Source organism: Macaca thibetana, chromosome 5, assembly GCF_024542745.1.
Source record: "Macaca thibetana thibetana isolate TM-01 chromosome 5, ASM2454274v1, whole genome shotgun sequence".
NCBI lineage: Eukaryota > Metazoa > Chordata > Mammalia > Primates > Cercopithecidae > Macaca > Macaca thibetana.
This window is the reverse complement of record NC_065582.1, coordinates 183,616,956-183,637,750: the sequence shown is the minus strand read 5'-3', so window position 1 is coordinate 183,637,750 and position 20,795 is coordinate 183,616,956. Positions and strand designations below refer to the sequence as shown.

The window sequence follows — 20,795 nt, the reverse complement described above, 5'->3', positions numbered from 1 at the left end:
ACCCTCTGAAGGCACTTTTGAGGGGTACAAAGAGAAGCACAGGTTGGTGGTTGGGAGACAGGCTGGAGCCCGGCGGTGATAGCGCTGGCCCCCGAGAGAGACGAGTTCCCACATCCACAGCAGCCGCAGCAGTGCCTGGTACATTTTAAGGGTTAGGGATTGTTCGCTTAGAATCTTTTACAATGAACTTTATTTTGCAAAAGCACTTAATTCCCAATCCCTCACCTGACCACTATGTAAAAGCTGACTTCCAGCCGGGCGCGGTGACTCATGCCTGTAATCCCAGCACTTTGGGAGGCCGAGGCGGATGGTTCATGAGGTCAGGAGTCCGAGACCAGCCTAGCCAAGATGGTGAAACCCCATCTCTACTAGAAAATACAAAAATTAGCCGGGCGCGGTGGTGGGTGCCTGTAATCCCAGCTACTCTGGAGGCTGAGGCAGAAGAATCGCTTGAACCCAGGCAGGCGGAGTCTGCGGTGAGCCGAGATCATACCACTGCACTCTAGCCTGGGCGACAGAGCAAGACTCCGAATCAAAAGAAAAAAAAAAAAGCTGACTTCCTCCACAATTCCGTTTTCAAAATGTTAGAAATGAACTCACATAAACGGAGTGGCCTGAGTTAAATACAACGATGTATTTAACTCAGGGAGGATGATACACTATTTCCAAAGAGGATGGCAGTCAGTGAAAGATGACTGAAACGGGACTGCTAAATTTCATGCGAATCTGGCTGATGCCCTACAGCCCAGTGAAACCAGACCTCTCTATTGGACAGAATTCGTTTGCATCTCTATCAAACAAAAATCCTTTGCCACTCCTCAGTCTTCCACAGGTTAGCAGGGGCTTTGGTCATGGGTAAATATAATGGAACTCCCTCCCTTCAGCTTCAAATGACCCTAAAGGTGGCTTGTTAGACAATCTTCTAGTCCAGGGTGACTAGGTAGAAGTCGTTTGGATAGTTTTTCTTAACATTTTCAAGGAGAGAAATAAGAATGTTCTAAGGCAAATATTGTAATCTGATAGAGTCAAAGATTTTCCTATTCATTCTTCACTTGTTTTATGTTTTTATCCTCCTCTTTTAAAAGTCAGTGAGGCCTAAAATGATCTGAAAAACAAACATGACGGGAAAAATTTCAGAGTGGTGCCCAATCTGCAGGCAGGGAAACCAGGGATGCTGGAAAGGGGAGGCCTGGTGGGAGGACCCCTGCAGCCCAGGGTTGGAGGTCCGGGGGTGTGCATCAGGAGACAGAGTTGAGCCAGTTTGGACAGAAGGAAGTGGGAGCTGTGCAGGCAACGCCTTCCAGAAATGTTGCTGATGAGGCAAAGACTGAGTGGGAGGAGCGTGACAGAGAGAAAGAGAGAGACAGAGAGAGAGATACAGAGAGACACAAAGAGACAGAGACAGAGACACAGAAAGACAGAGACACAGAGAGACAGAGACAGACACAGAGACAGAGAGACAAAGACAGAGACAGACACAGAGAGACAGAGACACAGAGAGACAGAGACAGAGAGAGACAGACACAGAGACAAAGACAGAGACAGACACAGAGACAGAGACACAGAGAGACAGAGACAGACACAGAGAGAGAGACAAAGACAGAGACAGACACAGAGAGACAGAGACACAGAGAGACAGAGACAGAGAGAGACAGACACAGAGACAAAGACAGAGACAGACACAGAGACAGAGACACAGAGAGACAGACAGAGAGAGACAGACACAGAGACAAAGACAGAGACAGAGCGACAGAGAGACAGAGAGACAGAGACAGAGAGAGACAGACACAGAGACAGAGAGACAAAGACAGAGACAGACACAGAGACACAGAGACAGAGAGAGAGACAGAGTCAGAGAGAGAGACACAGAGAGAGACAAAGACACAGAGACAGAAAAACAGAGACAAACACAAAGAGACACAGAGACAGAGACACAGACACAGAGAGAGAGACAAGAGACAGACAAAGGAGAGAGAGAGAGCATGCAAAACGACACAAGCTGAGGGGGTGGGAATGCAGGGCTGAGGGGAGGATTTTTTATTTTGTTTTGTTTGAAAATGAGAGGAACTTGGGGATATTTATAGACTGCAAGGAGGAACTCTGAGGAGACAGCATTAAAGATGGCAGAAAGACAAGGGGCTCCTTTATAGAAAGAGATCCCTGGAGGGCAGGAGGGGTGCACTCCAGAGCCCTGAAGGCCGTTCTAGAAACCCACTTTCCTAGTGACTTCTGGGTGGTTTCTTGGGCCACAAATTAATTCTCCATCTGATTTTGAATTGCTGACCATAGTTATTTGTTGCAAAGGTGCTTATGAGACCATAAAAGCCATAAAAACATTAAGTAAAAATTACAACAGTATCAGCCCCTAGAGTACAAACGACAAACACAATAGGTTTAACTATACAGACATGGAAAGTTTTCTTCAGCTTGCCTTGGGAATTTAAGAAAGCAAGTATGTTACACTTATTTCCAGGGTAAGCTTTCTTTTCAGCAGTCAAAATTATTTGGAGTTTTAGTAAGGTCAAAAGATAAATGGAACTCAGGAATTAATCCTCCCTGAGAAAGCCCATGAGAATATAATGGACTAAACAGACCTAAAGACAGAGCTGTGAGGATCAAGTGTTTTTGCTGTTTGCTTTTTCTCCTTCCTGTGGAAGCGATTTTCTCCTATTAGTATTTAAAAAATATTTTAGGTTTTGGACAATATCTTTTCAGACTATTTTTAAAACTTTAGAAGTAACAGTCAGATGCTAAAGACTATTTGTTTTAGATGTAGTTTTCCATGAATTTTGTGGGACTCTATTCTGCAAGCAATGGAGAATGGGGGGTGTTTTCAATCAGGAGAGTGAATTCTCAGATGTGTGTTAGAAGCCTAATTCTGCAAGACCAAAAATGACAAAAGGTGGTAAGAGACAAGATACAGGACCACTGTTGCAGCATGTAGGAGAGGAGGAGAGAGCTGGACAGAGGGAGCTGCAGGAGCTGGCAGAGCCTGGGGCCTGATGACTAGCCTGGGTCCGGGAGACTCTGGGGTTTCCAGCTGAGCAGGGAGTGGCATTTCTTCCTATTCTTCCTACTAATCCTTCCTATTAAGAAGAAAGAAGACCATAGGGTTGGGAAAGAGTTTGTTTTCCATCCTGTTGACATTCATGTGACAAAGTGAGAACTCAGTCCCCAAATTCAGGAGCAGGTTTGGGTCAGCACAAGCCCAAAGGAGGTGACAGAGTTCATTCACGAAGGTGGCCATGTGGAGAGGGCCTTTGAAGTGGGGAGGAATGGGGACCACAAGGGCTGGCAGCGGAGACTGGGACTGGTGGGGTGTCAGAAAGGGCCTCAGGACAGGAGGAGGAGTTGTGAGCCCCTGAGGCTCAGCAGGTCAGTGGCATAACCGTTTACATTCTAGAAAGATCCCCATGAGGCTGGAGTGCACGGGGCTGACCTGGCCAGCGACTAGGAAAGGAGGAAGGAGTAATGTGAGAAGGTCCTGTGGCGATTAGCCCAGATGATTCCAGTGCCTAATTTGGGTGGCCATAATCTCAGCAAAATATGGTGGGAAGGGATATAGGGGGCTCAGGGCCCACTTCCCAGAGGAGGTTGTGCCTGAGCTGGTGAATGCAGGGAGCAGGTGGGAGTGGGGGGCTAAAGTCAGTGCAGGGGTGGGCCGAATTGAGCTGAAGGACAAATGGCGGTGTTTGGGTTTAATCCAGAGGCCATGGAGACCCAGAGGAGGACTTTAGGGAGGTGAGCAAGGAGACCTTTGAGGTCATTCAGGCTGCCAAGAAGAGGGTGGGTGGGAGGCTGCAGGCAGGTGTCCTACTTGTAGGGGGACTTGCTGTAATGCAGATGTCCTACTTGGAGAAGGACTTGCTATAACCCAACAAGCACAAAGATGGAAAACAGAGATGGACTCTGCTTGGAGAATCAAGGGCTTCCCAAAGGACAGGGATCCTGTCCCAGGTATCCCACCCTCCAGCCTGGTGAGCAGGGGAGGGGTGCATCTCCAAATCTCAGTGTGCCACCTGTGAGAAGGGCCCAGCATGATGATACCAGGTACCAATCATACATAGAACTGGGCACAGCCCCTGGCACCTGCATGCCCTCGATAGAAAACAGTAGTGGTGATCCCAAATCATAATATTTGGGATTTAAACGTACACATTTACATGAACGACCAAATCCTGGTGGCTCTGAGGCCCCAGCCACATTCCCAGGAGGAACTGATTTCTTTCCTGGGGTGCTCCCCACTAATGGCCTCGAGGGCTCCTGGGGCGCACACAGGTTCAACGATCCAGACTCTGCTGCTGGGGGTTGGGGGAGCTCAGATTCCTCCAAGGCCCCCGGCAGGTACCCTCCATGGCCACCCCACAACCTGCTGGCGGGTCCCACTGCGCCATCTCCAATGCATAGCTGCCATGTGCACAGTGTGGCGACTCCACACTCAGGAGCCCCCGTATGACCACCCAGCTCCATCAATTCTCCAGCACTCAAAGCAGGCATGTCCTCTCAGCTGCCCATTGCTGGGCCCCCCAGGACTCCTCCCTCTGCACCAGGGTAGCTGGGCCCACACCGCCCCAACCCTGGCCCAGCAGATCAGAGGTCTCTGCTTCCAGGGGCGTTCCCTCCAAAAGGCCTCCCTGGAGGGGAGCAGGCAGCCAGCCCGGCTTGCTTGGGTGAGAGCAAGACCTCTTCTCCCTACTGCGCGAAGTCTCATCACCTCACAACCACCCCATGATGGGCATGACAGGAGCCTGTGTCTCCACAGTCACCACCGGCACAAGGGGATGGCTGGCCATGCCATCTCACTTCACCTCAGCACGGCAGGTCCCCATGACAGGAAGCAGAAGCCATACCCAGGTAGTTCTGGGAACAGGTGCAGGAGAATTCTCACAGTGCAGCTCTGAGAGCTAGCAGCCTCTATGCAGAGGGTTCCTGGCTGGCGTGGAGCACCCCAAGGGGTCGGCTGTCCTTGGCCAGCAGGGCCCCAGCACAAGAGCCAGAGGCAAAGTCCCAGTGCCTCTGGGACAAGAGCAACAAGAGCATCCAGTTGGCCAACAGGCCTGTAGGGGCACCCGCCTCAAACCCGCCTTCACCCAGCTCCAGGTGCCAGAGCATCCAGGGAGGCAGCTGTGATGGCGGGCCCAGTGTGGTTGGCAGCAGGGGGTGACGTGCTCCGTCAGGCCTCCCAGAAAAGAGGCTGTGGTAGGGCAACGAGGGCCACGGCCCAAAGGCCACACAGTATGGTGCCACTGGGTCAGGCTCTCTGCTTGGGGGCCGAGGGCAGGGCGCAAAACATGGTGACAGTGACAATCACAGAAAGAGCCGGAGCCAGCAGGGTGAGATATAAAAATCTGTATTTATATTACAATGACATAAGGACACAGCATGGCCCACACGGTGGACAGGTGGGCGGGGGCCCCTTTCCCCTCTAGCGCACACCCCCCTCACCGGCACCAGGCCCTCGTGTGGCCCCTGACTCTGGCACGGAACCTGCCCTAGTGCCCAACGTGGACCTGGGGCCACACTGCTGGCCCAGGGTCAGGGTCCTCTGTGCAGGCAGTGGGGAGAGGGGTCCCAGGTTCCCTGACAGAGGGAGGCAGGGCACGGGGGAGCCTGCCTTGCCCAGCAGACGGCATGGGCTGGGGCAGACAGCAGAGTGGGGCCCCCAGGGCCACAGACCAGTACAGGGCTCCACCACCCGGGGAACACAGGCCCAAGCACTGTGCCACTAAGGTGGGGTCTGCAGAGGCAAAGCCTTGCTGCAACATTTTCCTCTCTGCGAGGATGGCAGGGGTCTGCTATGTAGTTTGCAGGGGTTATCCTGGTATGCGGGAGCTGCCTTCCAGTAAGTCTGGGGAACCCAAGCCTGAGTCTGGGTGCTCAGTGGCCGAGAGCACCGGTGTGGGCTGGGAGGGCACACGCAGAGGCTCAGGAGCCCCCGGCGCTGTTCTGCTCCTGTCTGCTCTCTCTAGACACGGTGATGGCCTCTTGGTCCCTGCAGCCTCCAGTGATGGCAGCCTGGGCCCCTGGCAGGGAGCAGTGGGAAGTTTGAGCATATGGTGAGTCCTAGCACCAGCCCCCACCCAGTGGGCCACCCTTCACCCACCTGCTGGTGGCAGGGAGGGGCAGTTGAACAGCATGCCGGGTGGCTATGAGACTGCCTCCCAGTCCACGTGGGAACCACGGCCTCAAGAGCCACAGGCTGAGCTGCTGGGAGGGTCGGCTGAGGGGCCACCACTGGTCACTGGGTGGATTCTGCTGGTCAGAGATGAGAGCAGAAGCCCCCCGGCTGCCCCAGGCACTGGAGGGTGGGGCAGGGAGCTGGTGCTTCAAGAATTGAGGGCAGGGACACGACCACCTCAGGGCCCTGGAGTGCTGGCTGGGGAAGCAAGGTTTTGCACACGGCCCGCCTTGCTCAGAGGTGCCGCAGTGTTTGAAATGAAGCCTCGGGGGGACAGAATCAGGCAGGCAGGGGAAGCTCCTTTCTGGGTGCCCCTGGCCCCCCGTGGGGCCGGAAGGAGATGCAGACAGGCCTCCTCACAACCACCCACAATGCATTCGGATGCCCCTCAGCTCCAGGCACCACACCCCCTATGGCCTGCAGGGCAGGTTCTGTACCAGAGTTGTTTCCAGGGACCCCCTTCCACCACAAAGGGCCCCCAACCCTGGGACATCTATGCCTATGACTGGAAATAGACACAAATTTTCCCCATCATATGGAAATTGGCTAGAGATGCACCAGAGGCACGGCAGGCACTGCTGTGGGCCAGCCCCAAGGACAGAGGACGTCAGGAAGGAAGGGTGCAAGCCTCCTGGTGCCAGGCCTGCACCACCCAGTGAGCAGTCTTCATTGGCTGCCAGTGTCTGAAACCTGGAGCCCTCACTTAGACCAGGAAGCAGGGGGCTCGAGTCAGGTGACAGGTGAGAATCCACCTCTCTAGTGAGCAAGCAGGCCCCTGCCAGCTGCTGGGGAGGGCAAACACTAGGTCCCTCCATGCCACCCACAGGGGCCTGGCTGCATCGCCCCCAGGAAGCCCTGGCTGCTGGGAGGGGCTGCCCACAGGAGATGGGAAGACAGCACTAGCTGGGCAGGCCTGGGGCACCCTGAGCCACGAGGGACATGCTGGTGGGAAGGGCAAGGCCAGACACAAGACACAAGGCACACTTTGACGACATGACAGAGGGACAGGTCCCTGAGACGCTGGGTGGCTCCCACCCCTCAGCAAACAAGGACACAACAATGGCTAGGAAAATAGAGTACAAAAATCTGGTACGGGAAACAGAGGCGGCACACACGGACGTCCCTTGGCCGAGAGTCTTTAGGCTTTCTTTTTTTAAAACATGGTTGTTTTTTTGGGGGAAGCCTCTCTGCCTGCTGAGGCTGCCGCAGCAGAGCTGGTGAAGAGCCCTTTCCTAAGGTGGCTCCCGGAGCCCTCACTGGGCTGCTGGGCAGTGCAGCATTTTACTTTTTTGCTTTTTGTTTAAAAAAGGGAGATGAGTAAGCCCCCGAGGACCCAGTGGCTGCAACTTTTACCAGCCTCCAGCTCACCCCAGCCCTAGCCAGGAAGAGATGCCCCTCTCCTATGCAGACAGGCAGGCACAATGGGTGGGCGTGGGTGAGCGGGAGCTGGAGGGGAACCAGGCACAGCCCAGGGGCTGATGTTTGCCAGATGACCCTGAAGGCCATCATCCCCAGAACAGGTGACCTTGGGGTGCCCAGGTGTGTCTGCGTGTGTGAGCATGTACATGAGTGCGTGTACCTAGGTGCGTGCGTGTGTGCGTCTGACAGTCCTACCAGAGCAGACGCTGCCCAGCTCGGTGTGGGCTGGGCTGGCCTGGCCTGCCCCGAGAGCCCAGCCCTAGGTTCTGACACCTGCGACGTGGGAAGGACCTTGACCACCCACCTGCCCCAGGTGCTCACCCAGGTCCCGCCCTTCACAGATCCCTTGTCCACGCCAGGAGCCTATGTGGACTGACAGGTAGGTGGACAGACGGACGGATGGACAGACAGCCTTGCCTTCCTTCCTTCCTCGGTCCACTCCTTTCTCCTGGGATCCAGGGTTGGGGTCTGAGCTCCCTGTGGTGGTCATTAAGCCCCTCACACGGCACCTGCCGAGGTTTGCAGCAATGATATTTAATACTTCTGGAATGATTAGGAATCTGAGAACAGACCGTGGGCGGCTATGCTGACCAGGGCTCCGGACGTGGAAGCTGGGCCCTGCCTCCTTGCAGGGGACTCTGCCCAGCTGAGAGGGGCAGGCAGCTCGGCAGGCCCTGACCGGCAAGCGGGCAGTGCCAGGCAGCCCAGGTGGCAGCTGGAGCTTCCAGAATGGCACAGCAGTGGGCCTGTGGAGAGGCTGGCGTCAACTGAAGGAGAACTGGAGGGCTGACACGCGTGGCTGGCGAGCAGGCAGGCCAAGGAGCAGAGGGCACGGGCCTACGAGAGGGCGGGGCGGCCCAGCCGCCGGCAGTGGGGCCCGAAGCCACTGTCGCCGCCGCTGCCACTCTGCAGGCTGTAGTGGTCGTCCGCGTCACTGCTGCTGCCAACACTGTCCAGCTCACCAGGGCCAAACTCCATGCCCTCTATGTCCACTTCTGGGGAGAACAGAGCGGGGATGGGGTCAGGCCACTCTAAAGGTGCCAGCCCATTTCTCCCTTTTCTGGAAGCAGAAGCTCTGGGCAGAGGAGCAGAAGTGCAGACCGCGCTGTCTGGGCCCTGGGGCAGCAGACGCCAGGAGGGCTCTGGCTAAGAACCCAGCCTCAGAAGCACCAGTCCTCAGCAGGCCATGCGGCCTCTGCATCCCACCCTCCCTGTCCAGTCCCTTCTGCACTTAGATGGTGACAAACACCCCAGTGCAGCAGGGAGCTGGGAGGGTTCTCCCCAACCCCAGCACCAGGAGCCTTGTCTCCACCCAGGGAGCTGTGCCACTGAGTGCCCAGAGGCCCAGGTGAGGCTGCCCCACGCCCCACCTTGCTCTGAGTCGTCCGTGGAGACGGCGGAGCCTGTGCTATCTGTGCGCACACGCTCCACACTCTGCACCGACAGCTGCTCCAGGCGCCGCTTCAGGAAGCGATGCTCCTGCTGCAGCTGCTCCTTGATGCTCAGTGCCCGGCGGTCCTGCTCCTCCAGTTTCTGCGGGCAAGGGGGACTGTGAGCTCACAGCGGGAAGGGGACTCCCCACTTCCCCCTGGCCAGGAACCGGGTCACCCAGGCCCAGAGGTTCCCTCTCCTTGACAAGACCTAGCCAGGCTATGGGCCACAGGGTGCCCAGTCTCTACCGGCCCCACAGCCTGAGGTGGATCCCTCCCTGTCCCAGCCAGGCGGTCACAGTCAGATGCCACCTCCCAGCCCTGTGGTTTCCATCTACGGCCCAGCTCTAATACCCGCAGCCACCAGGCAGCCTTGGTCAAGCTGAGCCATGTGTGGCCATGACACCCTGGGTCAGCGCTACCCAATCTTTGGCTGGCACCTTCTCCAGGACAGTCCTGCTTCCAGCGGGTCTCCTCACACACTCCCAGCCCTGCCTGCCCCCGCGGGGCTGTGGCTTGTACCATGCCTATCTCTGCAACACCTGCGCCCTGCCATCTCTAAACCTTCCCGTGGGCCCCACTGAGACGCTGCTTGCTCTGTGAGGGCCCCCAGGGCTCTCGTTGTGCCCATCTCAAAGCTCCTGCCACCCCAGCCTGGAGATGGCCATGCCTATGCAGGCAGAGGCCCTCAAAGCAGATGGAGACTTGCCCTGGTTGGCCCAAATGTCACAAGTCCCCCAAACCAACAGGGCTGTCAAAAGTCCTTCGGGGGCTGCCCCAGGGAATGTCTCCCTCAGCCCTGACCTACTGCCAGCCCCCAATGCCCCAACCTCCACCCTGGCCCCCCCCGCCAGGCTGCCTACTTTTAGTCTGCCTTCTGATGGCACCCAGAAACACCTGCCCCTCCTGGCCTCTTCTCTCCTTCCTGGCCCACTCTCTCCTTCCAGCAGCTGCCTCTTCACAGCCCAGGGCCCCAGAGAGCAATCTGTCCCCCGAACTCCTCCTCTCCATCCCAGCCTATGCTGCACTGTGGCTTCTTATGCCATCAGCACCCAACAAATGCAGCACAAGCCACGGAACTGCCTCGACCCCTTGGCAGCTTCTGTTGCTGCTCCTCCACCCTGGCAAAAACCACCAGGCCCCCGACACACACCCGCCAGATGGCTCCCCACCCACCTTCAGGCCCTCTGATCCAAGGGCCACCCAGGGTCCCCTGTGAGCACACCCCCAGGGCATGCAGGGACACCGAGGCAGCCGGACAGGGCAGGGCGGAGTGCAAGGCCCACTCACCTTGATGTGCACCTTGGCCCGCTTCAGGAGGCTCAGCGTGGTGTGGCGGGTGCTGTCGGGGCCCAGGGGCACCAGCTGCTTGAGCTGCTCCAAGTACAGCCTGAGTTTGGCTCGTCTGAAAGAGCCAGAGACAGAACCATCAGGCTGGGGTGGCCAAGCCCATGGGGTGAGAGGTCTGGGGGAGGGCGGGAGGCAGTTCGCAGGGCCCTACACAGACCCATCCTCACCGTCCACTGCTGCAGATGTGCTGAGGGTCCCTCTCTGAGGATCCCCTCCTGGCCTGGCTGGGAACTCCCCCCGCCCCCAGGAGCAGCCCAACACCCACAGCCCCCAGACAACCGGCAGAAGCGCCCAGCTCACCACGGCCTGCAGAGCCTCAGTGCGTCACCACCAGGCACTGCCCAGGAGCCCCAGCTCGCCGCCCTGCCATCCCCCATCCCCCATCCCCCATCCCTGCCCTGGAGTCCTCATGCAGGGCAGGGTGGGGTAAGGCGAGGGTGCTGTTCAGGTTGCACCCAGAGATCTGGAGAGACCCAGACAAGATTTGTGTCTCTCCACCTCATCGTGCACAACGTGCTGTCACTTTTGTGACCATGGAAACATGATCAGCCTAGGTCAAGGGAGGGCCAGGGACCAGGCCCTTCCAACCCAAGTTTCATATCCCCTTGGAAACCGCCTCATTCCAGAGTCTGTCCCTGTATCCACAGATGAATCCACTTTTCACACAACTGGAGCCATGACACCCAGTGGCGCTTGCTTGTCTGTTCACACTCAAGGGCACTTGCTCACACCCTATAATCCTCCAGGACACATTCATCGGGCACCTCGGGAGAGGGGCCCTGGCTTCATCCTAGGCCTGCCCCTGCGGAAACACCGCCTTCCCGGCTGGCCTGCTTGTCTGCGGGGGAGGATGGTGGAGCTCACGGGGTGCGGGGAGTCCAGCTCACCCAGAGGCCCGGGACCCTGGCCACGCCCACGTGCACCTGCCTGGCAGTGCAGGGCACCGGGAGGTTTTGTCACTGCCATGTTCAACCACAGACTCACCCATCCCGTGCAGGCCGCAGAGTCTGCTTCCAAATATAGGACACTTTGCTTTGGGTAAATCCTTACGAGTGGAATGACCAGGTCAAGGGGTAGGAATACTTTTCGAATCTTTTGAAAACCTGCTGCCCAACTGCCCTGCCACAGCTGATGCCTACACACGTGACTTTCCCCACATGGCGCCAACACTGAGCACCCCAGCCCTGGCATGTCTGCTCCTGCCGTTCCCAAGCCCAGCAAATCTTGTCCCCCCAAGAGTAATGTGTGCAGGGGCAGCCATTTCCTTTGGACAGAGGAGGAGACTGAAGAAGGAGGGGGCTGCTGGGTGCAGCGGTTAACAGCTGCACCAGTCGGGAGGTCTGCCTGGAGGTGGCCTGAATGGGGCCAACATCCTCAGCATCTCCCACGCTGCCTCCCGTGCACAGGTGCAGGGAAAGGGGTCCCAGGCTGCCACTACATGACGACCCCAGTTCCTGGAAGCTCAGCCTCCCCACCTCCAATGGGAGCGAGCGCCCTGCCACCCCCAACCCAGGAACCACGCAGCCAAGAGGCCGAAGGGTGCTCTCTGCTCAAGGAGGGGCCTTTCCCGAGGCACGCTGCCAACGTACTGTAGCCACCACTGGGACTAGGTTTGCAAGTGGGGGCGTTGCCAGGGGCCTCCTTCCCTGGTCCACTCTAGCAAATGGCTTTCCAACCCACCGTGTAATTACATCAGCACTACATGACCTCTGCAGAACAATTTAAAATGCAAATCAACTTTAAAAGGAAAAAAAATTAAAAGTACCCCCAAACTCCACCACCCCAAAACAACCTCATTACCATTTTAGTGTGTTACACATGCACATCTTGAATGTTAAGTGAAAAAATTAGAATACGGAACCACATAGGTGACAAGTGACCTAATTTTGTTTAAAAAATAAAAGAGCAGACGCACACGAGAGACGACAGAACAAAACGAGGCACAGGGAGCGTGCGTCTCCAGGCGATGCGCCTGGCAATTTTATTTCTTTAGCTTTGTACTTTTCTGTATTTTCCAGGTTTTCTATGCTAAAAACACACACACACACATACACACACACACACACACACTGCTGTGACAATCAGAGAAAGACACGTTTGCACAAGAAAGAAAAACACAGCTAAGAAACAAGTAACAAGTAGAAAAATCTTTGCAATACATATAAAAGACAAATGGTTAGTATTCGTGGTATTTTGAGCTCACACACATCAAAAATTAAAAGCAGAATGCCTCGACGTCACAACGGGCGGAGGACACAAACAGGCTGCAGGACACGAGGGCCAACCTAACCTAACGCCCGGCTCCATCTCACCAGAGCCAGGAAATGCACACGCAAACAAGGAGGTACGACTTGCACCCTCCGACGGGCTGACGTGAGAAGGGATGGCTCCTGCGCCAGCCAACTCGAGGGGTCGTTGATGGTTTGCTGGTGGGAGAGCAAAAGGGGACACAGGTCTGAAGGGCCATCGGCACAGTTATCACTGACCGCCATCCAGCATCTCTACTTTTAGGGCCTTGGTCCTACAAAACTATCCCCCCAGATCCGCAAAGGTCTGTGCTCACCAAGGCACATTGCAGGACCGTCCGGAAGTCCCTGTGTTAACCAGAGGGTCATCACTAAGAACGCTGGTGGCACAGCCAAGTGTCCTGTGCAGTCATCGGGGATGAGCAGGTGGAGGAGTGTGCCCTGACGCAGGTGGACAGGACTTACGTACGTGGTATCAGGTGAAAGATCAAGTGAGGAAATGGAGAACAAGGTCCCCCGCTTATCCAAGTCTCATCAGCAATGTTAGTGCCCGCGGGGAGCAGAGGAGGATGTGGCTCAGCCTCCGAGTGCCTGGGATGCAGTCTCTGGGGTGGGGTGCAGGGGAGGTCCATGAACAGACCGCTTTAGAAATCACGGAACACCTTTCTCGAGAGACAAACAGAAGCCATCTGACCACATACACGCACTGTCCGGGCCAGTAACAGGTCCACCTGGCCCAGGAGGGCAGGCACCAGGGCTGGAGGCCACAGAAATTCCTGCCCTGAGCAGTGGCAGTGGCCTGGAGCCAACTCTACCAGCGGCTGGTTGTGGGACCCCAGGAAGATCCCCACCAACCCCTCTGAGCCAGGAAGCCCCTTGGCCCAGGGATGCACTGGGCTCCCACTGAGCCCTCCCCTCCTGAAGCCGCTGCAGCGCCCTGGGCCCCCTGCCAGCACCCCACGGCTGTCCCTGGGCATTCAAAGGGCTTTTAAAACCCCCACTTCCTGAAGGAACCCTGTGTGGATTCAGGAGGCAGAACCCGCCTGCAGGACTAGCGCGCTGGGCTGGTATCCACAGCAGCCCCACCTCTGACGCAGCACATTCCAGCTCCCCCAAAAACCCCAAGCCCAGAGGGGGACCCGGGGCACCGAGAGGGCATGGCTCCACGCCAGCGTCCCAGCCAACCAGAGAACCTGGCTGTGGCTGACGGGGAGCTAGGGGCGGCCCAGGAGCAAGCGTGGATGTTGCCAACAGAACTTCCCAAGGTACGTGAAGGCCGTGTGAGGCTGCATCAGCACATGAGGCTGGGCTGCAGGGGGCTCCTGGGGACCTCCCAAAACCTGGACGTGCTTGGGGCAATGTGGGGCAGGGACTCAGCTGAGGACTCTGGACTGGCCTTTGGAATGGGCTCTGCCATCCAGGGGCTGTCAAGGGCCAGGAAAGAAGGCTGGGACCTTCCCCCAAAACACACTAAGACCATAGCCTGGAGTAGGGCCAGTGAGGTCAGCAGCCAAGAAGGTGAGGCCTCCACAGTCCCCAGGACCCTGGGGTCGGCAACAATGCACCGGCCTCAGACCTGCTGAAGCTGCCTCTCTACAAAGCGAGGAGGAGCAGGGCTGGGCAGGCTTGGCTCAGAGCACCCACAAGGGGAAGTCCCACAAGCCCTGCCCAGTCCCCAATAAGGGAACACCTCCGGGCAAAGCAATGTCCAGGGCCTGCCTCCCGGGGATGGCTAGGTGGCCCAGCCAGGGGCTTCCTTCCTTCCTCAAGACAGCACGCAGCCCTTCCTGCAGCCAAGAGCAGCTGGCATCAGGTAGGCTGTGATCCAGGGCCCCAGGCCTGTGAGTGCTTGGGGCTGTCCACATCGGCCTCTTGGCCAGCCAGAGACAGAAACCCCCTGCACTGGGGTGGAGGAGTCCACAGACACCCTGGCTGCCCACCCATCCCTCCTCTGTGTCTCAAGAAGGCTCCATGAGGCCCTGGCTAAATGCAGCCTCTGGAAAGAGAGAGCAGAGGGCAAAGCCAGGTCAAAGGGCAGCTGCAGGGGTCCCCTGTCCTCCCCAACAGCTGCCACATCCTTGCCACCCATCCTCCCCCAATGTCATTGTCCCTCAGTCTGTCCCCATTAGGAGGCTGTCCTCCCAGGGACTGCCTCCAGGAAGCCTTCCTTGAACACCCCCACATGTCTGCCCCAGCTCCTGGGTCCTGGTCAAGGCTAGGCTGGTCTCCTTAGGCCTGGAAACAACTCCAGGCCTGCCTGGTTCTCTTGGGCCCTGTACCTGCCCCCACCTCTGTGGCCTCTAGGGAACCCCCCAAACACACATGACCTGTCCAGGAAGTGCAGTTCCTCAGAGAACACTGCGTTCTGTCCCTGCCCAGCTGCCCGCCCCAGCCAGCAGCCCGAATCCCAGGGGAACGGAAGTTGGCGCTGCTGTGGGGGTAGACATGGGGGGGAGGCGGAGACCTGGCTGAGCACCAAATCTTTCTAGAGGGGACTGTGGGGGGGCTCAACCAGCACGCAGACCTGCCCCACCAGGAAGGGAAGAGCTGACCCATTTCACAGATGGGATCACAAGTCAGGAGGGAGCGATGGCCCAGCATCCTTCAGGGGAACCTTCCTTGTCCTAGCATGGGGGCTCCTGCCTCTAGGGCTGCCTCTGCATTCACCCAGGGCTCCCACTGCCAGCCCCTAGGCCACTGAGCTCACCTGCACCTCATCACCACCAGCAGAGCTGGGCCTGCAGCCCTAGCTGCCTCCGGCTGTCACCAGGGGGAATGAACACCCCGCAGCTTTACCCGAGGGCTCGCCTGAATCCTGCCCTGGGCCAGAGCTTCCCACACGGCCAGGGACTGGCTGCTCTCCATCTGCCCCTCAGACAAGCCTGTAGCACGGCTCTTGGAAGGCAGACCCCAGAACGCACAGGGCAGAGAGCCGAACCCTCCTGATTGGAGACCACTGTTCTGAAAGCTAAGGGCCCTGACTGTCACATAGCACAAGGGGTCTCTGGCTCCCACTTGGATGAGCTCCGGAAAGCAGGGCCTGGGCCCCCCGCCATCTCCTGCCTCTAGCACAGAGTGCCTGAAACAGATCTCAGCCTCCTCCTCCAAGCTTGACCCTTCCCAAGACAAGGACACACCCTAGCAGCACACTTGACCATGCCCGGGACAAGGGCAGGCTCAGCGCACCACATACCCTCAGTAGAAGGGTGGGCCAGGTGCTGGGCTCATGTTGGGGGCTGGGGGATCACTTACCTGTGCTTTTCTAGCTCGTTGTGTGAAGACCTGTTTAGGGAGACAGAAAGACAGAGCTCACTCTGCTGCGTGACCACCAGGGCACAGAGAACAGCGCCCTCCTCAGGGGCCAGGACCTGCAGACAGTGGCTGGCTGTGTCTGGGTTCCGGAATGGCCCAGAACAGTGAGGGCTGGGACAGCTGTCCACCCAGGGTTGGGGGAACCACATGCTGAGGGTGGACACTGGTTGTCAGCTTTGGGTACTCCATGCTGGGGGAGACCCAGCTCACGCCCTGGAGTTCTCCATGGGTCAGGGACCTGGTTTGGTGAGAAGCAGCAACAGGGGCCGGGTTTGCTCACAGGGAGGCCCAGAGATGCAGGCAGGTCCAGGGCGCCCAGGGCCACAAGCCCACCTAGCAAGGCCTGTGGGGAATCTGGCTGACAGGAGGACCCAGGCCTCCTTCCAGAGGGGTGGGGGAGGCCCAGGGAGCAGCAGCAGGTCCTGGCGCTGACCTCTACTAACTACCTGCCTTCCCTGCTCCCCAATCCCTGAGGCCAGCTGTGTCCTTGGAGCCAAAGCAGCCTAGTACATGGGACAAACAGCAGGTGGAGATGGAGCCCAGAGACCTGGCCCTCAGGACACGGGTGGTCCTGTCCTGACACCACCACTCTGTTGGGCTCACACACCTGCGTGACCACAGCCCACCTTACCAATGGGGACCAGGGACACAGCGTGTCAGCCAGGTCAGCCCATGAGGGGGCTTCTGAGATGTGGATGCTTCCCAGGCCAGTGGGCACAGTTCCCTCAGGGGAACTTCGTGCTAGCAGGATGGGCCGCCCTGGAGGCCCAGGCTCAGCCTCTCTGGGGACAGTGGCCTCACCTGCTGCTCACCTGTCTTGCCCATTCAGACACGGGCACACAACTCCGAGCACCACAGCAGGTGCCACAGCATCTGCCCTGGAGGACAACAAGGCAGGGGGACCTCGCTCCCAGCTCCAGGCCACCTTCCCAGTCCAGGCAGGACCCCGCAGGCCAGCCAGGGCTCCCGGGCCTCCCAGGATGCTGCTGCACAGGTGGGCAGAGTTCAGACCACCTCGGGGCACCTCCAGACCCAGCCCTGAGGCCTCTCCCTGCCCTCAGGTCCTGGCTCCTTCCTGAAGTTTCTGCTGACCACTGCCTGCTTCAGGAACGTGGGATCTGGCGTCTCCCGTCCCAACCACTCAGGCCAAGGGCCTGCCCCTCCCACCTGCTGCACCGACAGGCTCTAGGCCCCCCTGTGTAGCCTCAGCAGAGCCTCCAGACCCAGGTCTCAGGATCCTGGAGAGCCTGGTGGTCACACGGGCTGGACAAGGAGCCTCAAGAATCACTGCCAGGGCCAGCCAGGGCCGGCCAGAGCGAGCAGAGGCCACGGCCATATGCTCCTCACTGGCCTCACAGAGATGGGCCCCTGTGCCAGCCTTTCTGCCTCCCCAGAACAGGCGGGCCACAGGAATGAGCTGCGCTCTCTGTCCTCAGCCCAAACCGCAGCCTGGCCACATGGGTCTGTAGTCTGCTGGCTCAAAAGGAAGGTCAGAGTCAGCAGGTGCCCTTCAACGTAAAAGCCTACCTGCCTACCCCTTGAAGGGTGGCGTGGCACTGGACCCCACCCTGGAGGCAGGGGGCATTCCTCCAGCAGCTCCTCCTGGGCCCAGAGACCCTTGGGGCCCATCGAGGGGGATGTTTGCCACATGGGTCCCGGGAGCACTCTATCCCTCAGGAGAGGTGGGACCCATCCCCGCTGAGGCTGGGACAAGTGCATTCTCAGCACTCCCGTGACCCCAGGAGACAAGCACACTTCCCATAGAATGGACCCCCCTGCAGGCTGGCCCCAGTCCCCTGCCGCCTCCCTCAACCCTGACACTGTCCTCTGGCCCCACTCCCTACCTGTTGCCCCAGCCCCACTGTGCCATGTCCCCTCCCTCACCCTGGCAGAGCATGGAAGCCTCACAGGTGGAGACAAGTTAGGGGCTCAGAGACCCTCTGGCCCCCTGCTCTGCCCAGCTACTTGTCTGGGCTGGCTGAGGAAAGCCTCCAGGGCAGCGCTGCCCATCAAGGAAGGGGCCAAGCCGCCAGCCCTGGGTTGCCTCAAGCCCCAGGGGAGCGGGGCTCGGCCCAGAGGAGCCAAGGGGAGACGCACCAGAGTTAGGGAGCCCTCTGCCTCCCTCACCAGTGCCCCCATGGTCTCTGTCCCAGCAGAATGTGGTCAGCCAGGACCCAACTCAGAACAGGTGTCATCAGAGGTGGGTGAGTGGCAGGCCTCAGTTTCCTTGGCCATAAAGAGAGATAAAAATCACATCGCCTCTCTGAGCCTGCGGTGAAGATGAACCGGCTGCGTGTGTGAAACGCTCAGCATAGAGGCAGTGTTCCGGCAGCCTTGACCAGGACGCTGGCTGTCAGCTTTGGGTACTCCACGCTGGGGGAGCCCCAGCTCACGCCCCGGAGTTCTCCACCGGTCAGGGACTTGGTTTGGTGAGAAGCAGCAGCAGGGGCCGGGCTTGCTCACTGAGGAGGCCTGAGGCAATGGTACCCTCGTCACACTCCTGTCCTTCCCCAAACTGTCCCCAATAAGGGACCAGGGGCTGGGACTCAGAGACAGGTCCCAGCCAGGGCAGCAGGGAACTCAACCAATTCCTCGCCTGGCTCAGGACACCACAGAGATGGGTCCCTGCGCCAGCTTTTCTGCTTCCCCAGAACAGGCAGGCCACAGGAATGAGCCATGCCTTGGGGCTCTGAAGCCCCCTACAAACTCAGCTCCCAGCCTGCTCACACAGAAGGGTTGGGCCAAGGTGGGTCCAGACAGGGCCAGGTGTGCCGCGGTCCTCACAGTAGCCAGGAGGATGGAAATCCCTGGGAAGCCCCGGCCCAGGATCCCCACTTCCCACGCGGGGGACCTGTACGCATCCCAGCTTCAGGCCTTCTGCTGCCTGAACACGAGGCCAAGGTATGGAGTGCGCAGCTGGCACCAGGAGTAATGACTTCATGGGGCCCTTGACGTGCAGCCTGCCCCTCCTCCCGCCCCCTTAAAAGGCCTCCGTCTTAAAGACGACGACCCCCACACTGGTAGCTGGAGTTTCGCTGTGTCAGGAGGCTGGGCAGGAGCGGTGGGCACCCTGGGAGGAGTGGTGGCCCAGGACAGCGCCTCCACTCGCCTTCTCTGTCCAGGCTCCTGGGAGATCGGGGAGGTCGCCGAGCAGCACAGTTCGGCTCTCAAGAGTCAGTCGAAAGGAGGCCGCCCACCCACCCGCGGAAAAAAAGGGTTAGGGCCGGCAGACCCTGGGGACCCTGGCTGAGGCTGTTTCCCCAGACCGACCGGGCACCAGCCAGCGCCCGCTGACAACTTTTCTACCGCCTGGAAAAGTCCAGAACAACTCGGGGGCGGGGAGCGGGCGCGTGAGCGGACCCCGGCGGCGGGCGCTGTACGCGTGGCACTGTTTACGCGAGCGGCCCGGGAGGCGCGGCCGCAGGAAGATGGCGACCGCGAGGGCGGGGCCGGCCGGGCGGGGCTGCGGCCGCGGCCTGCGCGCCTCCTCCTCCAGGCTGGCCGCCGGGGCGCGCGGCGGCGGCGCTGAGGGCTGCGGGCCGGGAATCCAGGCCCAGGGACCACGCTCCGGGCGGGGGCGGGGGTTCGGGCCGGGCCGGACGGGGGCGGGTGTGGGGGGCGGTACCTGTTGTTCGGGGCCTTGCGCACCAGGCTGGCCGCCTTTGTTTTCTCCCTGGTGAAGTCGCCGTCGAAGGGCAGCACCGAGGCGTAGCCGTGCTCGGCCTCTGCGGACACACGGCGCGGTCAGCGGCCCCCGCCCGGCCCGGACCCGCCGCCCGCCCACCGCTGCGGGCGCACAATGGGGCGCGAGCGCTACCTCGATCCCTGCGCTCCAGGTACTCGGCCGCCTCCAGCAGGATCAGCAGGGAGTTCAGCTCCATCCTCCCGCCCGCGCCTGTCCCCCCCGGGACGGCGGCGGCCGCTGCCCGGCCCGCTCCGGCCGGCTCCGCTCGCCGCCCGCCCCGCGCGCCCGGCCGCCGCACTTCCAGACTCCGCGGACTCCGGCGCTCGGCCGCCACCCTCCGCCTCAGGCCCTCAAATTGACACATAAGGGAGAGCGGCGGCCCGCAGAGCCAATGGGGGGCGGTGTTCGGGCTCCGGGGGCGGGCGCAGGGACGGACCGGGGCCAATGGGGGCGAGTCGAGCGCCTCGGGCGGAGCCGAGAATGTTGACAGATGCGGAGCTGGGCTGGGATAGGCCGGCCGCGCTAGTAACAATTTAGAAGCCCGAGCTTAGCAACAGCACGTGGTGGCCCGGCCCCCGCGCTAGCTGACTGGCGGCCACCATGCATGTTAAGTAGGCACCGCGCACCGATTGGCCAGAGCGGCCTATGTAAAACAGGCACTGCGAGCCAATGGCCGGTGGCGGGGCGCGCGGCCAATGGGGGTGTCGCGGCCGGACGCGTTGCCGAGAGGAAGCGCAGCGCGCGGGGACCGCCCGCCGGCGTGGGGGCCCGTTAGGACGCAGGAGCGTCTCGGCGACGCGGGCGCAGCGGGGCGCTCTGGGGCGTGCGCCGGGCCAAGCCGGGCCTGAGCGCGGCGAAAGCAGTGGCTCCGCGGGGTACGAGGTCTCGCGCTCTGCCCGCGGGTCTCGCGTGGGGCCGCGAACGACTCCCCTCCCCACCGGGCGCAGAGTGGCCCTGGGAAAGGCCCGTACTTGGGAGAGGGACACAGACGCTCTGAGCCTAAGAGCCAGGCCCCTCTGAGAGTGTCAGTGGGGAAACAGGCCCAGAGCGGGCGGGCTAATCAGATGGCCCAGTGGACGCCGGAGCTGAGGGAGGGCCCAAGTCTGGGGAAGGGACACAGACGTGCACCCAGAGTCGCGAGGCTCCCCAGAGTCGGGGGCTGCGTGCTCTGTGTC

At 59.7% G+C, this 20,795-nt stretch overlaps 1 protein-coding gene and 1 long non-coding RNA gene across 3 annotated transcripts; both read right to left on the bottom strand.

The window, feature by feature from the left end:
* Nucleotides 1-5,334: 5,334 nt before the first annotated feature.
* Nucleotides 5,335-20,120, bottom strand: MXD4 (MAX dimerization protein 4). Of its 2 annotated transcripts, XR_007725978.1 has the most exons (7): nt 19,753-20,120; nt 19,561-19,660; nt 15,876-15,905; nt 10,318-10,432; nt 8,968-9,130; nt 6,104-8,592; nt 5,335-6,023 (listed from the first exon to the last, which is right to left on the bottom strand). XR_007725978.1 is itself a non-coding variant. In XM_050792323.1 (6 exons), exons 1-6 carry the CDS (start codon nt 19,982-19,984, stop codon nt 8,435-8,437), a joined length of 798 nt encoding a protein of 265 aa, XP_050648280.1. In that variant the 5' UTR covers nt 19,985-20,120; the 3' UTR covers nt 5,335-8,434. The 2 variants fall into 2 exon arrangements, 1 of the variants encoding a protein (XP_050648280.1); XM_050792323.1 differs by having other exon boundaries at nt 5,335-8,592.
* LOC126955588 (uncharacterized) lies at nt 12,325-13,271 on the bottom strand. Its single transcript, XR_007725980.1, has 2 exons — nt 12,941-13,271; nt 12,325-12,803 (listed from the first exon to the last, which is right to left on the bottom strand). It is a non-coding gene; the product is annotated as an uncharacterized LOC126955588 (long non-coding RNA).
* Nucleotides 20,121-20,795: the final 675 nt, after the last annotated feature.